General features: G+C 60.2%; 1 protein-coding gene across 1 annotated transcript; it reads right to left on the bottom strand.

The window, feature by feature from the left end:
* Positions 1–287: 287 nt before the first annotated feature.
* On the bottom strand, positions 288–2,057 carry LOC127317202 (UDP-glycosyltransferase CGT-like). Its single transcript, XM_051347724.2, has one exon. The coding sequence runs from the start codon at positions 1,979–1,981 to the stop codon at positions 575–577; it is 1,407 nt and encodes a 468-aa protein (XP_051203684.1). The 5' UTR covers positions 1,982–2,057; the 3' UTR covers positions 288–574.
* Positions 2,058–2,349: the final 292 nt, after the last annotated feature.

Genomic DNA, 2,349 nt, shown 5'->3' with positions numbered 1-2,349 from the left:
ACGGAAGCTACAATAAATATTTTTTACTTGATCAACATGGTTTTTCTTCATTGGGGCGTTGCTGTAGAAGGTGCGGGGAAGGGGGGAAGCATGCAGATCTATTTTACTTAACCACCTTCTGCATGAAGTAAAGTAGAGGAAACGCATGCATATACCTTTGATTGGGATTTTAGTGCACGGAGAAGATGGAGTTTTTGCTCCTTAGGTTGCTACCTGTTACTCAGAAACAATTCATGGAGATTTGGAGGAGAAACAAATCTGGGAGATAGAGGAGGAAGAAGGTTGGAGGAGGATGAAAGCCGGATCTGGACTTTTTTTTACGGGAAAACCACGATCTGGTGAGTGACCCAAGCACCCAGATGGTCACGTGATTCCTTTTTGGACCTAATTAAACAATGCGGGAATACTTCCCCTATTTGGACCGAGGGCTGGATCAGACTAAGCAGCCCCCGGGGCTGACTAGTCGTGTCCTTCCTTTTATTTGTCACCAAACTAGTGATGTTTTTTCTTATCTCGTGGTAATGAAAATCGGCCCCTTGGGCGGATCGCTTGGAAAAATAAAAAGAAAAAAAAACTAGCTGACGCTTTCATCCCGGCACCGTTGCACGAACTCGGCCAAATTCCGGTAGCTTGTGCCGCCGTCGGCGACCGCCTTAGCGGCGGAATCCCGCAAGCCCACTACCTTCTTCCTCGCCGCCTCGTCCGCCATTAGCGCGTTCACCTTCTCCGCGATCTCCTCCCGACTCACCATCCCCTCGTCCCCCTCCCAGCTCCACCTGTCCACCCACACGCCGAGCCCGCTGCGCGCCACCACGCCGGCATTCACCCGCTGGTCCCCGAACCTCGGCCACGCCAGCACCGGCAACCCGCCGGCCGCCGCCTCCGTCACCGAGTTCCAGCCGCAGTGGCTGACGAACAGCCCGACGGATTCCTGCTTCAGCACCTCCTCCTGCTCCACCCAGCCCTTGGTCACCATCGCCCGCCCCTGCACGCGCTCCAGGAACCCTTCGCCGAGCATCTCGCTGAGGTCGGCGTCGTCGTCCCTGTCCACCACGGTGCTCTTCACCACCCACAGGAACCGGTGCCCGCTCGCCTCCAGCCCGGCGGCGAGCTCCCGGAGCTGGTCCCTGGAGATGGCCTTGCGGCTGCCGAAGCTCACGTACACCACCGACCGCGCCGGCTGCGCCTCCAGCCACCGCATGTAAGGTGGTTGGTTCTTGGCCGGCTCGCCTGACGGAAAGCTCACTGGGGCGAGTGGCCCGACGGAGAACACCGGAGGGAACCCGGTGGCGACGGAGCCATCCTGCAGAGCCGCAATGGGTTCCGGCTCGAGCGCGTCGAATGAGTTGACCAGGACGCCGTCGGACCTCGCGAGCACGCGTCCGTTGGCGACGAACTGGCGGGTGAAGAGGTGGTTGGGGTCGTGCAGCGCCTGCGGGACGGAGGCCTTGGGGATGCGGTACACGCCGGGGATATCGACGTCGCCGACGGGACCGCCGGCGTTGGCGTCGAGGTAGGCGGGGAAGTGGACGCAGAGGGAGAGCATGGCGGCGGAGGCGGTGAAGAGGACGTAGCAGGGGAGGTGGAGGTCCTTGGCCACCGGGATGACCACGGACGCGAGCGCGATGTCGGTGACGAGCGCGGACGCGGCGGCGCCGGCGAGGATGGAGCCGAGGAGGAGCGGCGCGGACCGGCGCATGGCCTCGAAGCGGAGGAAGAAGGGGTCGGCACTGGCGGGGAACTCGGACGCGTCGAAGGGAGCCAGGGGGAAGTCGAGGCGGCGGACGGCGGGGAACGCGGCGAAGAGGGCGTCCAGGTGCGCGGACTCGGCGGAGGACACTGTGGGGAGCACGGCGGCCAGCGAGACGTCGCAGCTGGGGGAGAGCGCCACGACGAGGCGGCTGAACGGGACGAGGTGGCCCATCCCGGCGCTCGGGAGGAGGACCACGTGAGGGAGTGGCAGGTCGCCGGAGGTCGGCATTGCGATTGCGAGGAGCGGGGCGCTCTGATTTCTGCTTGCTCGGCGCAGGGCAGGAGTTGGCTGTGGCTTAACAGTAGATGAAGTACTACTCCGTATTTGTTTGTTTGTTGAGGGACGTAGCTGTGCTCTGCACCAAACGATCCAACAAGTTGAGTAATCCACGAGTAAATCGTCGGTACGGGCCGAAGTAGGTGCAGCGTCCGCACAGAGATAGATGTATGCACATCTTTCATCTTTGTTACACGACTTGGCATTTGGCCAAGTGTAGCACTCGAGGTCCATGTCGAACCAGATGGACGGGTAGTCGCTAAATAACCGTTTTATAGAGTTTCTAAAAACTGAAAATTTAGCAATTTGCTTAAAAATTA

This window comes from Lolium perenne, chromosome 7 (genome assembly GCF_019359855.2).
Source record: "Lolium perenne isolate Kyuss_39 chromosome 7, Kyuss_2.0, whole genome shotgun sequence".
Taxonomy (NCBI): Eukaryota; Viridiplantae; Streptophyta; class Magnoliopsida; order Poales; family Poaceae; genus Lolium; species Lolium perenne.
The sequence above is the reverse complement of the archived record's forward strand: the minus strand, read 5'-3'. Positions and strand labels throughout refer to the sequence as shown.